The sequence below is a fragment of the Oncorhynchus nerka genome, linkage group LG11 (assembly GCF_034236695.1).
Source record: "Oncorhynchus nerka isolate Pitt River linkage group LG11, Oner_Uvic_2.0, whole genome shotgun sequence".
Taxonomy (NCBI): Eukaryota; Metazoa; Chordata; class Actinopteri; order Salmoniformes; family Salmonidae; genus Oncorhynchus; species Oncorhynchus nerka.
In genome coordinates, this window is record NC_088406.1 from 72437988 (window position 1) to 72461636 (window position 23649).

The 23649-nt window shown below is 42.2% G+C and overlaps 1 protein-coding gene across 3 annotated transcripts in view; it reads left to right on the forward strand.

Annotated features, from left to right (window-relative positions):
* The window catches only part of LOC115118634 (uncharacterized), a 31808-nt gene extending 9373 nt beyond the window's left edge, over nt 1-22435 (forward strand). The window contains exons 8-10 of one of the 3 annotated variants that reach the window (XM_065024914.1): nt 5835-6041; nt 7140-7231; nt 21486-22435. In XM_065024914.1, coding sequence (XP_064880986.1) covers nt 5835-6041; nt 7140-7192 — 260 coding nt within the window. In that variant the 3' untranslated portion in view covers nt 7193-7231; nt 21486-22435. Of the gene's footprint in view, nt 1-5834; nt 6042-7139; nt 7232-19013 lie in introns of all 3 variants that reach the window. The other 2 variants (XM_065024915.1, XM_065024913.1) reach the window with 2 other exon arrangements.
* Nucleotides 22436-23649: the final 1214 nt, after the last annotated feature.

Here is a 23649-nt window from a genome sequence, read left to right on the forward strand (position 1 = left end):
TAAATCCAATGAGATGGTGAATTTTTTTGTCACATTGAATTCACGTTAATTAACAACTCAACCAAATGCACTGTAAATCAAAACTAGATGTTGAACTGCCTAGTGGGTCAGCTCTCATTGCCCACTCCTTTGTGACACCATGGTCACCATCCATCCAACACGTTTGATTTGTAAAATGTTTTCTCACTCCCCAGGCTAACTCTGCTTGGTGTCAGATCATACTTTGAATAACAGAGCCGCATGACTCATGGAGGTTGATATGCGAGAATAGACTGTATGACATGTGTATGTCTGTGTGTGACTTCAGTCTGATCTCAGTGTGATAACCTCCAGATAAGGGGGAGACTGACCTCTATGCAGCAGACCTGGGTTCAAACAGTATTAGTTTTCTTGCCAAAACGTTAAGCATTAAGCATTTGACCGAGCTTGCCTGCCAGATAGGAAGGGTTTACGCATTTGGGACCTTTACAAAACGTCAAATGATTAGCTTTTCAGTGCTTTCAATCTGTTGAATGTAATATAAGAGACACTAGAAAATGGAATGTCCCGTCTTGCGCCATTGAATGACAGCACCCAACCTACTCTGTGTAATGTCATCTTTGTGGTGAGGTGCCGTACCAACGTCCGCCACTGGATGGAAACAAAACCCTAGAGAATGAACAGGAGAGTCAAAGCACAGAGGGAGTTGTTCATTGGTCTCTGATTGATATGTAACCTTTAATATGTTCTTGTGTTATAAGACATTACCTTTTATACTGTGGTCTATTGGTCTCAGTGCTTTAAACAGAGGACATTTCAAAATAGTGACAGGTTTTGTGTCAGAAAATCCCATAGCTCTAATATGCTGCTCAGCTGGTTGTGGATGACCATATCCTCTTTTACCAGAGTGCTATCTTGTCAAACAAGTGTATTGTCCTCAACCCCATCTTATCTGCACAGTAAACATCTTTAAATAGGGATGACTTTTTTTTTTAGTAAGAGCACGTGTGCACCTATGTTGAAAAATCTAGGCGAGCTCACGCAAGAACATTTAGGAGCACAATGAGAAATATATAAAGCTTGAATGATATTTTTTTTTATATGTGCACTGGTGTTCCTAAATGACAAGTCCAGGTCGCACAGCAAAATATTTTGCCACACATGCGAGAAAAATGGTGGCACTGTAGAACCCTGCTAAAGAATCCTGGATGTCAGGCATCAGACACCTGTGTAATAAAACACACACAGTGAAATAATGGAAACATCAACCGTTATAGTAAGAGAAGAGAACACCATGCAGCATTAGCTGTTTTAATTTATTCTCAATCTGTGATAGCCCTTCCTTTTGACATAACTTTTCATTTAGGTTGAAAGTGGTTGAATTCTTATTTCTCACAGAGGTCTTCCCAGGCTTTGTGACTGTTGTGGACATGTCTGAGCCTGTCTTTCTCTCTTTGCTCTGGGTCACACTTTGTGGAATGGGTCAGTTTTGATTGGCTCTTTTAAAAGTAACTACCTCGAGTAGTTTTTTCCCTCTCCTTTCTTTAAATCATCAACTCAAGACGTTGCGCTGGCATCATGTGTTACTACTGTTTTGATACAGCTCAGTAGCGACAGACGTCTGCTTCTTTTGAAGTTCTCCCGGCCATGACCTTTCACCTTTACTTTTTTCTGTGCTCTTTCTAAAAGGGATACAAGTCAAACAAATGAAACCATGGCCTGGAGAGGTGTGAATTCCACTGTTGTGAAAGCATACTGCTGCCCCATGACTGTAAAGTAAGTCTGTTAAAAATGATCGACAACTGTCACTAGGACTGGGTTTGAGATGGACACAATGGAAAGGATCTTATGTGTATGAAGTAATGAGAACAGTTGAACTTCTTTTAGAATGAATTACACATGCACACAAAGACACACAGATACACAATTAGACATGGTCTCTATTTCTTAACCTCTCTATGGTCTTTACGGGTGTCAAGATCCTTGCAGTGCAGTCCGTCTCCTTTTTTGAAATATTTTGGTTGTTGTCGGTCCTTTATGTATTTGTGTTCCTTTTTATGGTTTTGCTTGACCAAAATGTCCTACATGTCCTGATCGATTTGGTCGACTTCCACTTTGTAGGATTGTTTTTCAGTACCATGATGTAAGGGTTAGATTGCGTTACTATGTACTTGGTATGATGTTGTAAGAACCTCTTGTTTAGGGAGATATGTTCTCTGCAGAAAAAGGGTCAACTTTGCTATTCTTGTTTTCAAGAGTTCTCTGCTTGCGGAAGTACACACACACACACACACACACACACACACACACACACACACACACACACACACACACACACACACACACACACACACACACACACACACACACACACACACACACTACTGGTCAAAAGTTTTAGAACACCTACTCATTCAAGGGTTTTTATTTTATTTGTACTATTTTCTACATTGTAGAATAATAGTGAAAACATCAACACTATGAAATAACACACAGGGAATCATGTAGTAATCAAAATATATTCAAAGTAGCCACCCTTTGCCTTGATGACAGCTTTGCACACTCTTGGCATTCTCTCAACCAGCTTTACCTGGAATGCTTTTCCAACAGTCTTGAAGGAGTTCCCACATATGCCGAGCAATTGTTGGCTGCTTTTTCTTCACTCTGCAGTCCAACTCACCCCAAACGATCTCAATTGGGTTGCGGTCGGGTGACTGTGGAGGCCAGGTCATCTGATGCAGCACTCCGTCACTCTCCTTCTTGGTCAAATAGCCCTTACACAGCCTGGAGGTGTGTTGGGTCATTGTCCTGTTGAAAAACAAATGATAATCCCACTAAGCGCAAACCAGATGGGATTGGCGTATTGCTGCAAATGCTGTGGTAGCCTTGTTGGTTAAGTGTGCCTTGAATTATATATAAATTACCGGCATTGTCACCAGCAAAGCACCCCCACACCATCACACCTCCTCTTCCATGCTTCATGGTGGGAACCACACATTCAGAGATCATCCGTTCACCTACTCTGCGTCTCACAAAGACACAGTTAGAACCAGAAATTGCACGTGGACTCATCAGACCAAAGGACAGATTTCCACCGGTCTAATGACCATTGCTTGTGTTTCTTGGCCCAAGCAAATCTCTTCTTGTTATTGTCCTTTTAGTAGTGTTTTAAAAAAAAATTGCAATTCGACCATGAAGGCCTGATTCACTCAGTCTCCTCTGAACAGTTGATTTTGAGATGTGTCTGACTTGAACTCTGAGGACATTTCTGAGGCTGGTAACTCTTAATGAACTTATCCTAACTCTGGGTCTTCCTTTCCTGTGGCGGTCCTCATGGGAGCCCGTTTCATCGTAGCGCTTGAAGGTTTTTGCGACTGCACTTGTAGAAACTTTCAAAGTTCTTGACATTTTCCGCATTGACTGACCTTAATGTCTTAAAGTAATGATGGACTGTCGTTTCTCTTTGCTTGTTTGAGCTGTTCTTGTCATAACATGGACTTGGTCTTTAACCAAATAAGGCTATCTTCTCTATACCACCCCTACCTTGTCACAGCACAACTGATTGGCTCAAATGCATTAAGGAAAGAAATTCGACAAATAAACTTTTAAGGCACACCTGTTAATTGAAATGCATTCCAGGTGACTACCTCATGAAGCTGGTTGAGAGAATGCTAAGAGTGTGCAAAGCTGTCATCAAGGCAAAGGGCTACTTTGAAGAATCTCAAATATATAAACAAATATATAAATAATAAACAAATCAAAACTTATAACACCTTTTTTGGTTACTACATGATTCCATGTGTTATTTCATAGTTTCGATGTCTCCACTATTATTCTACAATGTAGAAAATAGTAAAAAATAAAGAAAAATACTTGATTGAGTAGGTGTGTCCAAACTTTTGACTGGTACTGTATATATTTGTAACCATATTTGACAAACTATGAAAAACCCTAACATTATCATTCATTCTTGCTAGCATGCAGAGCAATACCTTGGCCTCTAATTAGTCAGCCACTCTCAATTTGTACCTCTGCCTGTCACTCTCTCATTCTTAGCTTTGGCTCCAGCTGTGAGGGAGGACTTGAAACAACCTTAATCTCTACCAACTGCTCCGGCGACCAACCTTGACACTTTATTTTCTCAATTATGGAGTCTGGTCCCAGAGACTGATTTTAGCTCTCATCAAGGCTAATTACAGATCTCACTCTCCATTCCCACATTCCCTTGGACAGTATATTAGCGTGTCGGGGGCCTGGAAGAAATTGAACTAATGACGGGGATTAGCTTTAGCAACCAGCCACTGAGTGCATTTTCAGGACATTTTGAGGGGTAAAAATGTATTCCCGTTCAAAATCCTATTTTCCTAAACCTAACCTTAACCCCAGTCCCGAAACCTAACCCTTAAGCCAAAAATAGGATTTTAACAAATTCAGGATATGAAAAGGACATTGTGGTCCTGATAAGGCAGGAAAACATGAACACACACACAGTAGCCAGAGGTGTCATGCCTGCTCCCGCTCCCCCTCTCTGGCACTCGAGGGTGCCAAGCTGCCCATCATTACGCACACCTGTCACCATAGTTACGGGCATCAGCGCTTCATTGGACTCACCTGGACTCCATCACTTTATTGATTGACTCCTATCTATATATTCAATCAAATCCAATCAAATGTATTTATAAAGCCCTTCTTACATCAGCTGATGTCACAAAGTGCTGTACAGAAACCCAGCCTAAAACCCCAAACAGCAAGCAAGGTGTAGAAGCACGGTGGCTAGGAACAACTCCCTAGAAAGGCCAGAACCTAGGAAGAAACTTAGAGAGGAACCAGACCATGAGGGGTGGCCAGTCCTCTTTTGGCTGTGCCGGGTGGAGATTTTAACAGAACATGGCCAAGATTTTCAAATGTTCATCGATGACCAGCAGGGTCAAATGATAACGATCACGGTGGTTGTCGAGGGTGCAACAGGTCAGCACCTCAGGAGTAAATGTCAGTTGGCTTTTCATAGCCGATCATTCAGAGTATCTCTATCACTCCTGCTGTCTCTAGAGAGTTGAAAACAGCAGGTCTGGGACAGGTAGCACGTCCGGTGAACAGGTCAGGGTTCCATAGCCGCAGTTTGTGTCAGCAATAATGTTATGTTTCTCTTGTCCAGACGCTGTCCGTGTTTTGTTTCATGTCTGTTATCTATTAAATATTCACTCCCTGTACTTGCTTCTGGTCTCCCGGCGTCTGTCCTCACAAGAGGTAGCAATGGTGCTTAACAAATAGTGGTTTACAGATCTGAATAATGCTGCAGATATGTCCAGAACAGCAGTGGTGTTACCCTCCCCAGCCTCGTAGTACCCTTGTCCCCACCATCCCCCTCAGTCCCCCCCCCATCACCTTGGGTAAGATAATAATGAGGCGGCCATACTTTCCCACAGCTCTTAACCAGCTGTGTGGTGCTGCTCTCCCAGCAAGGCCCGGTCAGTAATCAGGACCTCATTAGGCGACCAACCAGAGGCCTGGGCCTGGATCAGCTGGTTCAGTAGAGGAGAAATCCCCCAACAGTCAAAGTGAGCAGAAACATTCTTGTAGAAACAGAAAGAGAAACACTGCCGGCCAGGAGACTCAGATAGGAAATGCTATCATTATAGTAATGCTTAGGGGTAATGACAAAGCACAGTCTTGCAGAGCAAGGTAAATATGCCTTTCTTAGCTGGAATTTGGGTGAACATGTGTTAAATACAGGTTTATGCATTAATGGGTGTGTTGAAATGTTCTGTGGCAAGCTCTTCAGAGATATTGTGTGTATAATTCTACTATAATATGTTAAGACACTGACATGATTAAACTCTGTACTCTCTCTGCAGTAGATAGTGAAAAAATCTCTGACTACCCACCTCCTGCCAGCCCTGTGGACGAACCTGATGATGGGGCCCCTGGAGATGTGGCCCCTGAGGCCCCAGCGGGGGAGACTGATGACGAGAACACTGTCTCCAATAAGACCTCAATGGAGGCCAACAAGAACAACAACAACACCAGCATCACCGCCAGGATCGCTTCAACAACTCCAAGAGGTTGGTTTAGTTCAATATCTGCTACAACCTCTGTGTGTATGTGTGTCTTTCTGACGGCTTGGGGTAAAGAATACACATTTCCGTTGAACATTTGTATACATCTTCTTCTAACGTCATGGTATCTATGTCTATTGATGCCGTTAATTGAAAACTGTTCCTCGCTGTTTAAAAAAACTGGCCAAAAACAAATCACACCTCTCTTTTCGCTTCTTTGCGTCATTTGAAAACACAACAAGACAGATTGGTTTATCCACTTCCTCTGTAATTGACTCAGGGATACAATGTTGAACAGAAGTGTTCTACTATGCCTTGAACATTCCTCTCCTGGGTGAGAATGTAATTAACACAGCATGGTGATAGCACCACAACTCCCAGACTATGTCCATATCTCAGTGTGAAGGATTCTTCTATAATTGGGTGGTGAAGACTGAACCAACAACTCAACACGACAGTTAGTTCAAGCTGTCGTTTTCTAAAGCAACATTCAGTTGGGCTCTAATAGCAGTGGCGTTTCTCACAGCAGTGGAACATAAATGAACGCTGGGGACACTTGAGTCAGTTTTCAATGTCTGGTCAAAACCAATGGAAAGCATCACTATATGGTCAAGCCATGGCAAGTGAAAGGCAGTGGTTAGCAGCAGATGTGTGTGTTTGACCCTTCCCCTTTACTAAGACATGTCGCAGAGCTCAAACCAAGAGAGAACGCCAGTTGTCCTTTCAGCCGTTCAGCGGTCCAAAAATGCATGGAACATTTGTAAACCGTGGCTGCAGGGTCACTCGTAAGGATGGCTGTAGGATTCCATTGTTTAGTCCCACTACTGTCAGATGGTTCTACAGTATATGATTCAGAACACATGTTCTACCATCGCATCAGTATTGAATGTTCTACTTTGGCAGGTATCCTGACTGTAGGCCTGCTGCCATTACTCAAGCATCCTTCAGTAACCATTAGCAGGTGAAATGTAGCCACAGATCTAGGGTTAAAACTCCCCACAGTCATCACTTCATCTATGCCCTGTCTCCTCATTATTTTGTTTCTCTCTCACACACTTTCTTCTCTCTCTCACACTTTCTTCTCTCTCTCACACACTTTCTCAGGACGGGCCATGACCAGCAGCTTCTCTGAGGTTCCTCTGGACAACCCGGCCTAAAAGAGATCCTCCTTTATCTGCAGCCCCTTCGCAACCACGGTAAGCCCCCATCGGACCCCCAACCTCCCCCCTGCAGCTGCTGAACTACTTCCCCAGCTCAGGTGTTAGTAAACGGATCAGCCCCCCTACCAGCCAGGTCAGCAGGCCGCAAACGACTTCTGCTGGAAGTGCCAGATATGTTACTGAACCGGTCTCCCTGAATTAACATTGCAGTATAAATAGGACGTCATAACCACCAATCTACCGGTACCGCTGGCCATTATCTATCAGTCTGCATTAGATTATGGGTTCCCATCTTCCTAAGTCTTCTTGACGAGGCTAATCCACATTGATATATATATATATTCCTTGAAGGAATGTTTGTGGTTGTTGATGCCTCTGGACTCAACTCTCCATTGAGTTGGAGAGTTGCAGATATAAGATATTGCAGCATATATCAAAGTAGAATTTTTGGTGTAGGGAGGATTTATATAGGCTCCAGGTTGAGTGAGAGGGACACATGAAGGCGTATTTGTTATACCTCTGCAATTTTATAACTTATTTATTGGACAGAGGTCGTTTAGCCTCTACAAGAACAAGTCATGCAGTTAGAAGGAAACGACCACAACTTGCACATCAAATATCTTTCACAATCTACCAAACAGCTCCCAACCCTCTTCAAGATCTCCTTGCCCACTTGCCGCTAAACAATGCATTTCTGATTTCCACTCATACTCTCTCATACAGTTGTTCTGCTCATAACTCTGCTTCTTGTCTCATTTTGATCAGGCACTCCAGCTAGATTCCTCAGACAGACCCCAGCAGCTTGGGTCCTCTCAGCCAGTCAGCTAGCCAGTCAGTCAGACAGGAAGTTCTAATTATAGCCCCCTGCACCTGTGTCTCTTCTCTCTGAAGCCTTCCGCCACAGGGCCTGGACCCGGAAGACCTGAGAAATCCACCGCTCTTAGCAGCCGATGATAGGCCCAGATCTTAGGTCCGCCGCAGAGACGCATCTTGTTAACAGTCACAGGTCGCGTCGAATTTCACAAAAAAGCAGACCCCCAGAAATACCTGTTATCTCACGTCCATCAGGGGCTGTCAGTCCCTCACTTTTTCTCACCTCTCTCTTCCTCCCCTCTTTCTCTATCGCTCAGTCAGTTGTTTTGCTTGGCCTGCGTTTTTGTGTGACCCTTAAGATGACGTGTAGTGTTGACATTTCCTCATACAGTATAGTAGAATCACATAATGTAGAAAGATGTCTAGTGACCATCCCTCATAAAACTAAATTTACAGCAGAATGAATTAGGTCTCATAAAACTACATTTACAGCAGAATGAATTTGGTCATGTAGGAGAGTGCAATTAGAAGAGAAGGCTACTGCCTAGCACCACTGACAAACCTGTCCTTTTGGGGTATTTAGGAAAGGCTGGATAAGAAGCGTGGGGATTTGTAAGGCAGCCCGTTGCTCCATCCCGGTGGGAAGAATAATCAGGGTCTCCCCTTTTTCTCCCTCTCTCTTCCTTTATTTCTTCTTTCTCTCGCTCTCCCCCCTCCAGGATGGTTTGAGCAGGAATGAGGGTCAGTAGGGGGAGAATAGAGGCAGTGGACTAATGGATACATTTTTATGAGCATTTTTATGTTTTTATAATGCAGGCATGCATGTGTACACTATGCATGTACACAAATATGCAGTGTAACCATAGTCATTCTTAAAGACGACTGACATGTCTCCAATCTCAGTCTTTAAGGTAGGAGAAAACGTGAAAGAAAGTCTTGCTAGCTTCAAGTAAGGTGGCTATGCTGTGGTTGTGTATATAATTACAATCATTGCCTTCAGGCTGCCATAATTAGTTCATTAGAGGATTGGATAATTGGTCCAGACAGAGCCACTCTCTGAAGAAATGACTACCTTGGTTCAGAGTATTTTACAGTACACAAGGCCCCATGCACCTCACTGTCCCAGGATCCATTTCATGTCATTTATTTACATATGTATTTAACAGAATCGTTGGAGACAGAGTTGACCATGTAGATGGAGAATAACTAACCGTAGATAATATATGACGACGTTAATAATCATACATGTGTAATGTAGCAAAGTACAGCTGTTAAAATAACATGTTTTATGCTAGTTTCTATTTACCTATGTCACAGTCATATATTATCACATATACACACCGTTTAACATTTTAGTTCCTGGAGATTCTGGTACGTAATTGCTCCTATACCATTGCCTTCCAGAACTTTTGTTTGACTTACACAAACAGTGAGAGCTGAGTCTACCAGGGCTACCTTCTAGCAGCAGGTTATTGATATGGTTTAGAGTTTCACACTGGGGGAGTGGTATTGGATCACGGCAACTAAAGCGACATGATTTATATTTCGGCAATGGAAAGCAAGTATGCCCACTGATAGGCTTGGTAGTTACACTCATAAAAAAATGGGTTCCAAATGGGTTATTTGGCTGTCCCCATAGGAGAACCCTTTTTGGTTCCAGGTAGAACTCATTGTGTTTTCAGGTAGAACCCTTTTGAGTTCCATGTAAAACCCTTTGTGGAAACATTCCACATGGAACACAAAAGGGTTCTTCAAAGGGTTCTCTTATAGCACGTGTCAAACTCATTCCACGGAGGGCCGAGGATTTTCGCTCCTCCTTTGTACTTAATTGATGAATTAATGTCAACCTGGTTGTCTAGGTCTTAATTGAAAGGAAAAACCAGCAGACACTAGGCCCTCCATGGAATGAGTTTGACACCCCTGTCCTATATGGGGACAGCCGAAGAACCCTTTTAGGTTCTAGATAGCACCTTTTTTCTAAGACTGTAGCCTATTATTCTCACTGTTGAATTGTAGTTATTAACTCTATATTTCCAATACAGTGGAAATGACTGGATGATACAGCTGCTTCAGCGGTGGATTTCACATTTAGCATGAGGAGAAAATGCCCTTCTTGGAAGGCAAGCTGGGCCTTGCTCATAAACAATAACAAAAGCGGTCTATTTTGTGCTTTACATGCATAGAAAACAGAATGAATCGACCTTGAAGGAGACATAAAGAGAAAAGCAAGAAACAACCAGTCCTTTCTTCCTTCCACCTGGTTTAGGTAGTGATGAGCAAGCTGGAAAGCCTGAACTTGAAAGGTCTCTTGTCTCCCCCATCCAGGGGAGATAATGGACATGACCTGACAGCTCATGAAACAGCATAATTAGCTGGTTAGGCCGGCTGTGTTATTTTCTAATCGGGTTTGCTTTCATGCCGTCAGCTCACGGGGGTTATCTTAAATTTGACTGGAATAGACCTTCGGTCCAGAGAGAGAGTGGAGAAAATGTGGACAAGCCTAGCTAGTAATTAGTGTGGGCTATTTTATTGTTCGAGAGGGGTTTTCGTTCGATGTGATTGGACACACAGGTTCAAAGACAGGGCAAGGCTGTGTAAGACTCAGAGGTCAAGGGTCAGATTATATCTCATGTGCTTATGAACAGGTCTACTAACTTTGCTTAGATATATTTGTCATTCATCGGCTCCAAAATAAATATTTTTCTTGTTTATGTAGTGGCAATGCTGTCCCCAGTAATAAAAAAAGAAACCAGACCTCCATTTTGGGGTTTGAGACCACCATTTTGGACGTCCCAATGGCTCTATGGCAGTGTGAGAGGGGGCCTGGTCTCAGTAATAACAGTGGCTGGGTGCTGCTGGGTGGCGTTTCCTGCATGTGTGGGTTTTGATGTGGTGATGGAGATGACAGGGCTCTGTCATGTCACCTGACTGGCTTGATGTTTTATCACAGGGAGGGACTAGTGGAAAGGCAGGCTGGAAAGGCCCCTTACACACACACACTGGACAGAAACAGCTGGTGTCAGCTAATCCCAAATTTCCCTCTTGTGTCCTGCACAACACAACAATGTTAGCCCACTAAGCTAAAAGCCTAAGCATTCGCTTGGGGAGCTAACACAAGTCTTCAGGCCTCAGACAAGCTTGATTCCCCAAACCATTAAATAAGCAGTGTACTCTCTGCCCTTGCTCACCAACTGAGTTAGACATTGTGCAGGGCTCCACACTGAGAATCATTCAACAATAGACCAGCTCAGGTTGTGTAGTATGACAACAGCTGCATGTATCTGCAGACTGATATTTCTAATGTTATATTAGATTAGATTAGTATTAGGTCATATTGTGTGGCTCACATAGCACGAGTAGTCCTCTACCCTGACAATGATCTAGTTATTACAGTATATAGCCATGAGATTAAACACTTATTGTGTTTGAATGAGATTAAAACACACACGTTTGTGTTAGTGGTTGACTGCTGCCTGTGACCGAAGTTTGAAGGTGGAGAGCGTGGAGTCAGGTTTCAGTGTTGATGGTACTTAAACTGTCCGAGGGTCCCAAAAGCCCTATGACAAAATGGCGTCTAGTTTTTTTAATGTGATACTGTTATATACAGCCTCTGGATGTTACTGTTAGCTAATGTTCTGTCAAAACACATTTCTTTGATCACGAAATGCATGCATCTGGTTTGACATGAATTCCTGACCTGATGTCAACTTGTAATCCCTAAATTCCATTACTGACTGAAAGACCACATAATGAGCATCTTCGTAGTCATTGTTTATCACACAACACTGTCAAATGACACCCCACATCTCATTTTGTAAAGCCATTACCCTCAATATTTCGTACACCCCTTCTTTAATTCCTTGTGCCCTACTTATTTAAACCAGCGCAACACAGAAGGTCTTGAATTGCCTCCCTGTCTCCGTGTTTCTACTCAGCAAGTGTGTTGAGAGATGCAGAGTAAAGGTTCCCTTTGATGCTCAGATAATGAGTTAAAGGCCTTCAGACATGCCCTATGCTGGCTGGGCTCCGCAAACACTCTTTCACACACACACACACACTGGCCTGGGTCCCCTCCTACGTTGAAGTCACTGGAGGCTGCTGAGGGGAGGACGACTCAAAGTAATGGCTGGAATGAAGTCATTGAAATGGTATAAACCACATGGAAACCACGTGTTCGATACCATTCCATTGACTCCATTCCAGCCATTATTTTTGAGCCGTCCTCCCCTCAGCAGCCTCCAGTGCTTGACGTTGCTGTGCTGCATCCATCACAGATTGTTGATTTCTCTGTAAGTCCTCACACCTTGTTTGTTTGCCTCTATTTGTAGTGCTGATCCAGGCCGGATTGTAACAGTGGATCTATTGACATATACAGGACCAGACACCTACTCATTCAATGATTTTTCTTTATTTTTGCTATTTTCTACATTGTAGAATAATAGTGAAGACATCAAAACTATGAATTAACACATATGAAATCATGTAGTAACCAGCAAAGTGTTCAACAAATCAAAATGTATTTTATATTTGAGATTCTTCAAAGTAGCCACCCTTTGCCTTGATGACAGCTTTGCACACTCTTGGCATTCTCTCAACCACCTCCATGAGGTAGTCACCTGGAATGCATTTCAATTAACAGGTGTGCCTTGTTAATTTGTGGAATTTCTTCTTAATGCCTTTGAGTCAATTAGTTGTGTTGTGACAATGTAACGGTTTTCTTTAGGTGAAGTAGAGGCGGACCAAAACGCAGCGTGATTATATTGATTCATGTTTAATAAACAAAGATAAACACGGACACTACAAAACAATAAACGTGGAAAACCAAAAACAGCCCTGTCTGGTGCAAAACACAGAGACAGGAACAATCACCCACAAACACACAGTGAAACCCAGGCTACCTAAGTATGATTCTCAATCAGAGACAACTAATGACACCTGCCTCTGATTGAGAACCATACTAGGCCGAAACATAGAAATACCCCAAAACATAGAAAAACAAACAGACTGCCCACCCAACTCACGCCCTGACCATACTAAAATAAATACAAAACAAAGGAAATAAAGGTCAGAACGTGACAGACAACGTAGGGGTGGTATACAGATATAGCCCTATTTGGTAAAAGTCCATATTATGGCAACAAGCGCTTAAATAAGCAAAGAGAAACGATAGTCCATTACTTTAAGACATAAGACATGAAGGTCAGTCAATACGGAACATTTCAAGAACTTTGAAAGTTTCTTCAAGTGCAGTCACAAAAACCATCAAGCGCTATGATGAAACTGGCTCTCATGAGGACCGCCACAGGAAAGGAAGACCCAGCGTTACCTCTGCTGCAGAGGATAAGTTCATTAGTTACCAGCCTCAGAAATTGCAGCCCAAATAAGTGCTTCACAAAGTTCAAGTAACAGACACACCTCAACATCAACTGTTCAGAGGAGGCTGCTTGAGTCAGGCCTTCATGGTCAAATTTCTGCAAATAAACCACTTCTAAAGGACAACAATAATAAGAAGAGATTTGCTTGGGCCAAGAAACACAACCAATGGACATTATACCAGTGGAAATCTGTCAAAATGTGAGATTTTTGGTTACATCCGCTGTGTCTTTGTGAGACGTAGAGTAGGTGAACGGATGATCTCTGCATATATGGTTCCCACCGTGAAGCATGGAGGAGGAGGTTCGATGGTGTGGGGGTTGCTTTGCAGGTGACCCCGTCTCTGGTTTACTTAGAATTCAAGACACACTTAACCAGCAAGGCTACCACAGCATTCTGCAGCAATACGCCGTCCCATCTGGTTTGTGCATAGTGGGACTTTCATTTGTTTTTCAACAGGACAATGACCCAACACACTTCCAGGTTGTGTAAGGGCTATTTGAACCAGAAGGAGAGTGACGGAGTGCTGCAGCAAATTACTTGGCCTCCACAATCACCCGATCTCACCCCCAATTGAGATGGTTTGGGATGAGTTGGACCGCAGAGTGAAGGGAAAGCAGCCAACAACTAGGCAAGCATATGTGGGAACTCTTTCTAGACTGTTGGAAAAGCATTCTAGGTGAAGCTGGTTGAGAGAATGCCAATAATTATATATTTTTAACACTTTTCTGGTTACTACACGATTCCATATGTGTTATTTCATAGTTTTGATGTCTTCACTATTATTCTACAATGTAGAAAATAGTCAGAATAAAGAAAAAGTTGGTGTAGGTGTGTCAACTTTTGACTAGTACTGTACATGTACAGTGCATTCGGAAATTATAAAGACCCCTTGACTTTTTCCACATTTTGTTACGTTACAGCCTTATTCTAAAATGGATTAAGTTGTTTTTTTGTCCTCATCAATCTACACACAATACCCCATAATGACAAAGCAAAAACAGGTTTTTAGAAATGTTTGCAAAAAATTCAAATAACGGAAATATCACATTTTACATAAGTATGCAGACCCTTTACTCTGTACTTTGTTGAAGCACCTTTGGCAGCGATTACAGCCTCATGTCTTCTTAGGTATGACGCAACAAGCGTCTGGTACCAAGAGATCTGGTACCATTCCCCAGATCTCTGCCTCGACACAATCCTGTCTCAGAGCTCTACGGACAATTCCTTCTACATCATGGCTTGGTTTTTGCTCTGAAGTGCACTGTCAACTGTGGGACCTTATATAGACAGGTGTGTGCCTTTCCAAATCATGTCCAATCAATTGAGTTTACTATAGGTAGACTCAAATGAATTTGTAGAAACCTTTAAAGGATGATCAATGGAAACAGGATGCACCTGAGCAAAGTTTTGAGTCTCATAGAGAAGGGTCTGAATACTTATGTAAGTAAATTATTGTCCTAATACATTTCTAAAACCTGTTTTCTCTTTGTCATTATGGGGTATTGTGTGTAGATTGATGAGGGGATAAAATGTAATCCATTTTAGAATAAGGCTGTAAAGTAACAAATGTGGAACAAGTTAAGGGGTCTGAATGCTTTCCGATGCACTGTTTATTCAATCTTTGACACTCTTACTGACAGTTGTGGCTGCTTTGTGTGATGTATTGTTGTCTCTACTTTAGCCTTTGTGCTGTTGTCTGTGCCAATAATGTTTGTACCATCTTTTGTCCTGCTTCCATGTTGTGTTGCTACCGTGCTGTGTTGTCTTAGGTCTCTCTTTATGTAGTGCTGTGTTTTCTCTCTTGTCGTGATGTGTGTTTTTGTCCAATTTTTATTTTTAATCCCAGCCCTTGTCCCCGCAGGAGGACTTGTGCCTTTTGGTAGGCCGTCATTGTAAATTATAATTCGTTCTTTACTGACTTGCCTAGTTTAATAAAGGTTAAATAAATAAATTAATATTCCATGTGGGAGTATATTCACTTTTTTTGGTAGACAGAAACACTTCCTACAACTGCAACCCAGCTGTCTTTTCCTTTGGCTTTAGTGGTCAGGCGTGTTTCGGACGATCTAAATGTGTTTAGAATACAAGAGGGTAAATTTACAAGAGGGCCACTTACAGGTGCTAATTAATCTATTATAAACATTTGGCTCACCCAAGGCTTCCTGTTAGCTTTGCATCTGTCATGACCTGGTCGTAGCCCTTTGCCCTTTTCCTGTTTTTAATTTTTAATTTTTTACCAACACTCAGTGAAACCATTAGTGTATTTAACCATTACTATATTTAAACGGTAGGATGCAGCCCTGCCACACAGTACCGTACACAGCTGCTGGTGTGGGTGGAATGTAGCGAATGTAGCTAGCTAGCTGCTCGCAATTGAAACACTATCACTTTCTGTGGCAGAGGTCAGAGCATCCTGGGTGTCAAATTCATCTTGTGAAAAATCCAATAACTGAGTGAAAAAGACATTTGCTAGTTCAGCCAGTTGATTTAGTGGCAGTTGTTTGCTGTAACAACCCTAAGTATACAAGTCAATCAAAGACAAAATTCAGATAACCCCTTAGCTAGTTTAGATACCATTAGGCTCATTGACTCTTATGGATCTCCACCAATGTTAACACCATGTCAACCTTCATGGGTAGCCTATGCTAGAGGACATGGCTTTCCAAACAATTTAGAGGCAGGTTGTTTTGAAAGCAAGCCCCATTATGTGGTCATGGCTTGCCTTTGTAGAAGAAGCTGAAACCTTGACAAATGGGGTCAAGTCAAACAGATGCTTGAGAGCTATCTATAACCAATGAGGAACTACAACCTCCTCCAACCACTGTCTCTTTCTTGTTCTCTTTCTCTCTTTTTCTCTCACTCTGTTTGAATTATAGTTTAGCTGTTTAATCATACTCATATAGTCGCCTAAAATATAGCCTTCCATTGCTATCAAACTCTTGTTGCGTAGTAAACTGATTAGCCTTCTTCATAAGCTTTCTGTAGAATACAAGGGATTATAATTGAGACATTGATTTGAGTATCTATTGCTAGCCCTGGTCCGTGATATTTTTACACACTATACTGTGCCTCTCTTTATGAAAGGAAGTATCTCTCCTTTATGTGACCTGAAACCATGCCCCAACCCATTAGTCATATCGGCAGTGCTTTTACCACTGCTATCTGGTCCAGAGATCAGTCAGATCTAGTTTGTATAATACCACACACATCTCACATGTTCACTTCCTGAACTTGTCTCCACATCACAAAACCGCTGGGTGGGGTCGGTCCAACTTCCTGCTTGGGTTCCTTGACCTTCAGTGACCCTTTGCGGTGGAAGCTAAATGAAAAGGTCAGAGGTCAGCGCAACCTAATTAAAGGGTATACGCTGAACACAAGGAGGAGAGTGATGTACTCCCTGTGTCCTAGGAGACACACCCACATTCTTTAGTGGTCACTGAGACATGTCCATGCAGAGGTTGAGCTAGAGGGAATTGTCCTCGAGGAACATCTAGACCTGCACTCACTTAAAGCTGCAATATGTAACTGTTTGGGGGACACGACAAAATTCACATAGAAATGTGTCATTCTCAACTCTAAGAAGTGGTAGATATGTTCTAGGTGCAATATTTCTATTCTTACCTTTCGTTGTTGCGAATTTTACTTTCTTTCATACACCAGCTACAAACAGAACATATTTTTTTGTATGTTCATAAGATATTTCACAGCGGTTTAGATGGTATAATGATTATCTACACTATACATTGCTTGTTTGGTCACATAAACTAAAATTAGGCTAACTATTAGAATTTGAGCAACCAGGAAATGGGAGAGCGATTTCTGCATATTGCACCTATAAAATAAAAAGATGCCACACACACACACAAGCCAGGTAAAGGAAGATAATTCTTAAGAGCTCACTTTTACAATTTCACTGTTCACCATACCCTCTACCTTACCCATCTTTGATGGATGTCAGAGGACGGTGACCTCTGACCTTTTTTGAGTGTTTTATTTTAGACTCTTCCCAAGAGTTCCACCGTAGCTGTCACATTTTCCCTTCTCTCTCTTGTATTCCCGCCATGCTAGCAGACCGCTGGTTGCCAAGTGCTGTAAGACACACACCATTATTGACTTCGCTTTATAATAATAATAATAATAATAATAATAACAATAATACCGGTCTGTCAACAAAGGAAAGCAGACGATAGAAAGGCAATGGCAATAAAATAATATGGCTATAAATTTGATATGCTATATGGAAATGGTATTTACACCTTGGTAGTTTAGCTTATCAGGGATCACCCAGCTCTCTAAATAGGGGCCAGTTGTTCGACACAGGGTTTTCCGAATAGCACCTACCTTCATTGCGGCTAGCAGCAGCCCTTGACATTGTGTGTGTGATCTGGTAGCATGCTGTGATGCCCACTTTGCCCAGACACTTTTCCTAGAGATAGAGGCTACTACTCTATTCTATTATTGCATCCGGATGTTCCATTGAGCTTTACAAAGGAGACCAGGCCAAAGGGCAGTCTATTGCAGATGTAGGATCTTAATTTGAGACAGTTTGCAACAGGAAATGTGGTTTATAATTCATCTACATTTTTGTAGGGGTAAATACATATTTCGTAAGGGAAAATCAAGTCTGAAATTTCATCGTGGAATTACTAAACCTTTTTAAATGTCATGCATTGCAGGAAAGTTCTCCTGCAACAGGGTGATCAAATTCAGATCTATACTATACGTATCTATACTCTGAAGTTGAAATCTGGTATCCTAGACTAACAATGAAGGACAATAATCCAGCCATTGAACAAAACCCTTACAGTTCCTCTGACCAACACCATCTGTCACTTCCAGTTGTTTTACAAACAGTCAGTGCTTTGAGTACCTACTAAGAGTTCAGAAAATCATTTGTGGGGAGTTGGGAGGTGCAGTTAGTCGAACGTCTCTAGTAGTCTGCAGAACTAATGTCAGGCTTTGTTTACTGAACAGAATTCCCCTGGGGCAGGATTATCCAGATAATCTCCGGGGAATTGAGTCCGCATGCCGGATTAGGGAAGTGGCTGATCCTTTCAGCTCCTCTAGAGTCCCTAGGCTCAGTTTTTCAAAAGTTATCTAGCCGGATTTTGGCAATCGGATACCATTTAAATTAATAGAACGGGTGTCCCAATTCAAGTCAATAATTACTATGTTCTATTCATTCTATTTCTATGCATTTAATCCTATCCGATAGGTGAAATCTAGATGGATAACTGGGCCCTGGTGATGCCTTCTCCACACTCATTCACAAATACTGTCACCTTTCTATGTACAAATCAATAAGTACTGTGGATGGATTTAGTCTTAGTTCCTGATAAGGCATTACTATTCTCATGAGCCATAACCAAATCTCTACATCAGTCAAGAGAAAGCATGGTATTTCAAACTATCTTACTATCTCTGGATGGACTGACGTCATAGTACCAAACCAGTCATCGTTCTGATCTCATTGACAGTCCCCATGTGGTCAGATTCTGTCCTGGAGGCACACTGTTTGGAGGGAGCAGCAGCCATAACAGTTTAATGCCCATCCCCATAATGTTATACTGTCTGTGACTTCAATAGTATGTATAGACCTGTCACCATCTTCTGCTTGTTGTATTTTCAGCCGGTGTCCCCATCCAACAAAATTGGTTGTTTTAGCATTCCTGTCCACTCCTCCTGGGTCGAACCTACTCTCCGGGCCTCTGGGCCTACTGTGATCAGAGACTTGGTGAAAGATGGACATTCAGCTGCTGGTATCGCCTCAAGCATCAGCTCCAACCTCCAACATTCCTTCCTCAGGCCCAAACTGAGGAGTCACACCACGGCTTAATATGCCTGTGTCTTTCAGTGTGTTAGTCATCTCAGTTGGGGGACTTTTCTCCCCACTCTCCAGGTGTAAGAACAGTTTACTTTAAATGAACGCTTTAGGTATGTTACACTTCTGCCACTATTGCTACATTTTGATGTGTGTTTATGGTGGTTTTAAAATGGGGATGTTTGATAGTGAAATGTTACTAGTTGAGAAATAGTCATGCGAGTTGACGCAGGGCTGTGCATATTCACTATGATGAATTTGGCTTTTGTTGTTGTTAATGTAATGCATTATGTTTATATTGCACATAAACCTATTAGAAGAAACACTGTACCTTTAAATGAACTTGCGGTCGTGTTCTTCCTCAGCAAGCTTTCCCATTGATATTAACAACTGCATACTAAATATGTAGTAAATCGCTGCATTGCTTTGACCTAAAAGATATTACGATTAGCTATTAAACTTTTCAGCACTTAACCTTTCAGTTGTTAATCTGTCAGATCAGAGGTTTTGCTTCCCTAGTTATTGTCTCTCGTTGGTTATTTTGCTGTTTTACATGCTCATACTAATAGGTAGGTAATTAGCTTAGACACATGCATTGCTCTTTCATTCAAAGTGTTTCCAAAAATGTCTTTATGGAAACGTCTTCTGACAAAATGGACAATTACAGTTCTATTGTATTCTACCATGCAGTGTAGGAATATTAACTGCGTGGAACAGGTAGTTTAGAGGAGACCGTTGTGATGACGAGTGGACGTTTCAAAAAGGCCAGATCTGCTTTACTGCACGCTGTAAAAGCCCAGAGGAGATGGAAAGAGCGGTGATAAATTGTCATGTTTGAAACTTTCCCTCTGTGATGTCATAAAGCAATAATAAAACAGGTATATAGTCAGTTTAGGACAAAGGATTTCGGATTTCACTTAGTTTCCACCTGTTTTTAGAGGGGGGTAAAGGTGAAGGTAGTAAACAGGTTAATGCAGGTTGTAGGTAATGAGACTGAAAACCGGCTGAGGTTTTGGTCTATTACTATCCATTAACAAAATGATAGGTGGAAACTTACCTCCGCTACAGTTCAAACACTTGACTCCTAGGCCTTACTACAATGTGAGCAATCTAATAAATTGTAATCACTACTTTTGTAACCCAGCATTTGAGCTCTTGTTCAGAGACCAGATTGAGGAGGTGGTAGTCTCTCGCTGGATTCAGGTTAGCCTTAGTAGCATTTCCCCCAGAGTCACTAAATCCCCAGTGGAATGTCAAGCCTTTCAGTGACTAGGTTTCTCCTTCACTATAGTAACTGCCTAACTGGGGGTTCTCTCCACACAGATCCCTATCTGTTCCTATATGGCTCAACTTTAGCTCAGTTTAGCCCAGCCAGAGCTGTGCGAGAGCTCACCTGTCCTGCAATATGCAATCAGACCCTTAGTAATCACATAAGCTCTGCAATATGCAATCAGCCTCTTAGTAATCACATAAAGCTGTTCTCTGTTACCTGGTCTCCTTTTTATTGCATGCATTTGAGATTACCGGGGGGTCACATTTGAAAGTGCAATGGCAGGATATAAGAGCTGTGAGGATGAGACACTCCTACAGCATGGTCGGTTTCCATTGATTTGGTGATGTACTCCACTCCATAGATATCCAATAAGCATCTGTTAGCTGCCTTCAATTCTTATTTGGGTATGTAGGAGTTTTATGTATGAAATCTGTACACGCAGCTTTTTGTCAACCTAAAAGTTAATCTAGTCGAAGTCATCAATGGCTTTTTAAGGAGTTGAACCACCTCAACTCCACGGTCTTCACACCTAGGGGGCATACACCGGTTCGAAGAATCCATAAAAGGGTCATCATAAATCAATTCAATAGTTTTTTTCCCCCCATGTCCGGTATCCTGTCCCGCAAACAGATGTTTCAGCACAGGTGTCAAAGGTCAGAGGCCACGTGAACATGGTCAAAGCAGAAGGTATGGCAGGGGGTTACAGTTGACGAGAGCCAGGATAGTGGTGTCACAGGATGACTAAGGACACAACTTTCCAGGAAAATCCAGCCAGGTAGAAATATAGATGGAGAAAACTGAGGAGAAAGTTAAAAAGCCCTGAAAGGTGGCCCAGTTTGATCTCCCCATCGTGACGCTCCATCGATTACAAAGCAGGGTTAGCAAAGGTTGAAGCTAAGTGCTTTACAGATGAATAACTGTTCTGCACAACAAAATGAATCATTTGAATCGTAAGTGACCCAATGACTTCATGCTGACTTCCACATTGTTTTCTTTGTGTTCTTTAGACTGAAGAAATTCATCGGAAACGCCTGAAAACAAAGTATTTCTTTCAATTCATATATATAGGCTAGTTGGTTAAATTTATGTTTTCTCTGTCTATAAACAATTTAGCTAAGAAGATAGCAGTGTTGGTTCATGATCAAGGGGAAATTAAAGTGATACTGTTATATAACTTCGCTATGACAAAGAAACAGCTGGGAGAGGTGTAATAGAAAGTATGTCTTTAGGGAGAAACAGCTGGGAGAGGTGTAATAGGAAGTATGTCTTTAGGGAGAAACAGCTGGGAGAGGTGTAATAGGAAGTATGTCTTTAGGGAGAAACAGCTGGGAGAGGTGTAATAGGAAGTATGTCTTTAGGGAGAAACAGCTGGGAGAGGTGTAATAGGAAGTATGTCTTTAGGGAGAAACAGCTGGGAGAGGTGTAATAGGAAGTATGTCTTTAGGGAGAAACAGCTGGGAGAGGTGTAATAGGAAGTATGTCTTTAGGGAGAAACAGCTGGGAGAGGTGTAATAGAAAGTATGTCTTTAGGGAGAAACAGCTGGGAGAGGTGTAATAGGAAGTATGTCTTTAGGGAGAAACAGCTGGGAGAGGTGTAATAGGAAATATGTCTTTAGGGAGAAACAGCTGGGAGAGGTGTAATAGGAAGTATGTCTTTAGGGAGAAACAGCTGGGAGAGGTGTAATAGGAAGTATGTCTTTAGGGAGAAACAGCTGGGAGAGGTGGGACATGGGCAACAACTGCAAACTATTTCCTTTAAAGGATAGTTTATCCTCTTTCTACACACTCATTCACAAACATACCAATGTAGTGTGTCACAATATTTTTTAAGTCTGAAATCTTGACACAAATAAAATGTAAAAAGCTAAGTTGTCTAGAAGACGTTTCAATAAATAATGCTCTGTCTAGAACACCTGTTTCTCTTGTTTGTACATTTTAATAAATCTATCAAAAAACATCTGCAGCATCTAGTTGTGGTTTTTCTAAAAGCGTGGAGACAACACTTCCTTCTCTCAGATTATTCAAGGGGAAAAAAACATTTCAAGAAACCTTTTTAAAATAGCTGTCATTGTAATAAGGTTCCCATAGTCTCAAACATGTCATTTCTTCTTGCTGACCGGCCAACTGTCCAGCATCCCACCTCCGGTCCAGCCGGTCAGGTTTTGGTAAGTGTAAACACGGGCTACAGGTGCAAATGCGTTCGCTTCAAAGTGACAGCGTTAAAAGACAGGAATTCCCTGACACTCTGCCACACATTCCTGGGACTGCAGTGCAGCACTCCCTCAAGTCTCTAGCAGGGCTCTTTTAGCTGGACTGGCGTTCAATAGCTAGCTCATCATCACCTTGAATATAGCCTTGGAACATGGATGGACCAGGACATTGTAGCTACAACTCCTTCAGGGTGAAGTCCTTCGGCCCGTGTGCCTTCTCACACCGCTGGAGGTGTAGTTATTCCCTGACAATGCACAATCTTGTGCATTAATGCTTACTTATGACTATCGTGATCATACATACTTTTTAAAGTCTTATGTAATGTAGTTATAGTACCACCCATCTAGTGCCTAGTTTTTGGGCCTGTTCCAGGTGTTATATGAAGCTTGTCTCCAGGGCTTCTGTCCTGTTCTGCCTAGTGACAACGCCAGGTGATAACACCAGTCCCTACAGCCAGCGGACCAATCGGGTGGTTTTTACATCTTAATCCACCATTAAGAGCTGAAATGCTGCGTTGGGCCTTGTGGTGTGTTCGTGACGGCAGGAGAGGCACTGGAATGCAGGCTCATACCCTTCAAACCTGACCACAGTCATTGGGGCCTCGCGCCAACCAGCTAAAGGAGGCAGAATACTACCCTCCTCCTCCCATCCTCTCCCTGAACTGAACCGGATCCAAATGTATTCGGATCCTTCTTGGTATCCCCTATTTATACGCTGTTTATTTTTACAGGAGGGCCGGATGATTCGGATGCTTGCGTTAAAGGGTGAAAGCAAAGAGAAAGGGGTTATGGTGGACCCTCTTTCTGGGTGCTATTCTGAGGATGTGGAGGGGGGCTTATCAGACGTGATCAGGGCGAGAAGGTGGCCACTAGAACTTCTCCCTGTTCAGAATCTGGTATATTGGACCTTCTAAACATACACTACATGACCAAAAGTATGTGGACCCCTGCTCGTTCGAAC